We start from the raw sequence: 2,500 nt of genomic DNA on the forward strand, positions 1-2,500 counted from the left end.
TATCCTCATGAATAATGCTATGGCTTGGTGGATAAAGGACCTTTCTTTGAAGTGTAATATATACAGAGGAAGTTCAGCTTGGGTTGTGATACCAGGATAGTCTGAGTTAAGCATTGGAGGGAGAACACTTGAAGTTAAAAGTGTGAAGTAGAGGTGGATTTAGTGTTCCTTTAATTCGCTGCAAGTGCAAGAAGCAGAGATAGTTTATCAAAACTGATGTATGACTGAAAGAGGTAGAAAAAGTTAGTAGAAACAGTAGAGTAACTCATGAAAAATCAAAACTGGACATGACCAAAGTCTGATTGATAAAAATTCTCAAATAAAGAACAAACAACAAAACCATAAAAACAATTTAAAATGTGTGCACTAATGAAGCAAAGCAACAAATATGTAATAAGTGACTCTTAAGCAACTGATTCAGTGCATGGGAACCCCAATGGATTGCTTTGGTGAACTCTAAGTTAATCATCTGCTCTACAATTCAAGCAGGGTGCTGGAGGAATGCTAACTGAATTCCATTTCATTGTGGGAGTTAAAAAAGAAAATGTTTATGTAGTAAAAAAAAAGTACAAGATCAAGCTTTACTTTTTGGAAATCAATGCAAACATAGATATTCTAAAGTTTAAAAATGTATATGAAGTAAACAAAAATACAGGGATAACAATAAATATGAACACTAGGCTACCAAGTGTACTATGTTATGTTAACAGAATGTAACTATATTGTTAATCATATTCTTTTGAAGATTTAAATGATAAAATAAAATTTTAGTGATATTATCCTTAGCACTGTATACAGAGGAAAGGACAGTACCATTATATTGGTAACTCTGTTGAATACATTATGTCATAGAGTACAAAACATTTATTGCTACCTTTAAAATGTTATCTTTAATGATTGTTACCAATCTGTGATTAAGAAAATAACAAGAATTGATCTTTCTAATTGAGGGATCTTCCATTTTCTTTAAAAAAGGAAAAAAAAGAGAAAAAAGAAGAAAAAAACAGGATGTACTTCACAGTACATAAAAAAATATTTATTTATAAATATATCTGAAACAAAGTTATAACTAAACGGGGAGAAACAAAATGCAAGACCAAAGGGAACCTACTTTTAATATACCTACAATATACTGTATGTGCATGTGTTATGTTCACCGACATGCCACGCTGACTGAGGCAAGACAGTTGATGGATCCATTAATGGTAACAGCACTCAACAGTCTTTGAACGCCCCTGACGCGGAAAACATTAGTGTCCCTACCCTGTAACTGACGGTTGATAATTGCTGTAATGCTCCCCGACTCCTCCCCCTTCTTGACCACCAGCAACGGCTTAGTCTCGCTGTCATCGGCCAGGTTGGCAACGCAGTGGCCATTGCTCATCCCTGACAAACTCTCGTTGACCTGGGGACCAACAAGGTGAGGTCAGGTCACGTTTCTTCGAACATCTTTGGAGTCAGGTCTTTTCATTTTTTTTTTTTTCTATCTTAGCTGAATACAGGTTTAGAATTACAATGTAACTTCACTTCATTTCTGAAACCACATCAATTGATTTAGAATGAAAACATACTATGCACAGTAAATCAATTGATTAACTTATAAAACTACTAGGCTGTGTCAGATATTCACTGATAGTTTCAACAAATTCTACCTACATTTGTGGCTGTGTTGGGTAATCAGACATTCGTTTCCGCTAATAACTGCTAGATCACACTACACATCCATAACACAAATTGCAAAAAAAAAAAAAAATACATTCAGGGAACCAAACAAGTGCATGTACAACCAAGAGGAGTTAGAGGGATATTCATAGGCTACAGGACAGAGAAGTGGAAAGTTTGAAGAGGACAAGTTACAGTATAAACAGCAGATTCAGCACTGTCAACTTTTACAGTACCTTTGGAAGTTGTTGCATCAGGCTGTCTAATGTTGCCTGACATTTATATGATAATGTATAAAACATAAAAGCTGAAATAACCATTACACATGAGGAATAGAGTCCATGATTGTGCATTGTGGTACACAAATTGAAGTTTTAGTACAATTTCAAAATAAATAACTTAAAGTACTGATACAATGCTTTAAAACCATTATCAAGTACTGAACTAATTTCAAAGGAATTATTATCATAACTTTCTACCTTCATTAAACAGTTGCTTACCTAATACTGTTACCTAAAACCTAAATACTAGATTTCAATAGGCTTGCCCAGCTAATATCTGTGTATGAAAATGTCATTTCCTCTGAGTCACCTCTCAACTTCAGAAAAATAATGCTCACTTCCCAATATTTTTTAAATTCTTTTGGACTCAGAGGAGAAACATATTCAAAAGTGTGGAGAGTGCAAACCAAGCAAAAATATGTACAGAAACTACATCATTCAAGTTCATTATCAATATAATTTCTCTTACTGTAACTACAGTACGTTGAGGAGGGAAGTCTGAAGGTGGGTTTCACAAAATGTTTCTATAGTCTAAAAACTGATATCACCTGACTTGT

At 34.2% G+C, this 2,500-nt stretch overlaps 1 protein-coding gene across 4 annotated transcripts in view; it reads right to left on the bottom strand.

Annotated features, from left to right (window-relative positions):
* LOC119574005 (popeye domain-containing protein 3-like) overlaps positions 1–2,500 on the bottom strand; it is a 63,593-nt gene that overhangs the window by 13,475 nt on the left and 47,618 nt on the right. For 3 of the 4 annotated variants that reach the window (XM_037921112.1, XM_037921115.1, XM_037921105.1), the window contains one exon: positions 1,264–1,405. The exons of the other annotated variant lie outside the window; for it this stretch is intronic. In XM_037921112.1, the coding sequence (XP_037777040.1) occupies positions 1,264–1,405 (142 nt within the window). The remainder of the gene's footprint in view (positions 1–1,263; positions 1,406–2,500) is intronic. 4 annotated transcript variants of the gene reach the window in all.

The sequence above is a fragment of the Penaeus monodon genome, chromosome 1 (assembly GCF_015228065.2).
Source record: "Penaeus monodon isolate SGIC_2016 chromosome 1, NSTDA_Pmon_1, whole genome shotgun sequence".
Taxonomy (NCBI): domain Eukaryota; kingdom Metazoa; phylum Arthropoda; class Malacostraca; order Decapoda; family Penaeidae; genus Penaeus; species Penaeus monodon.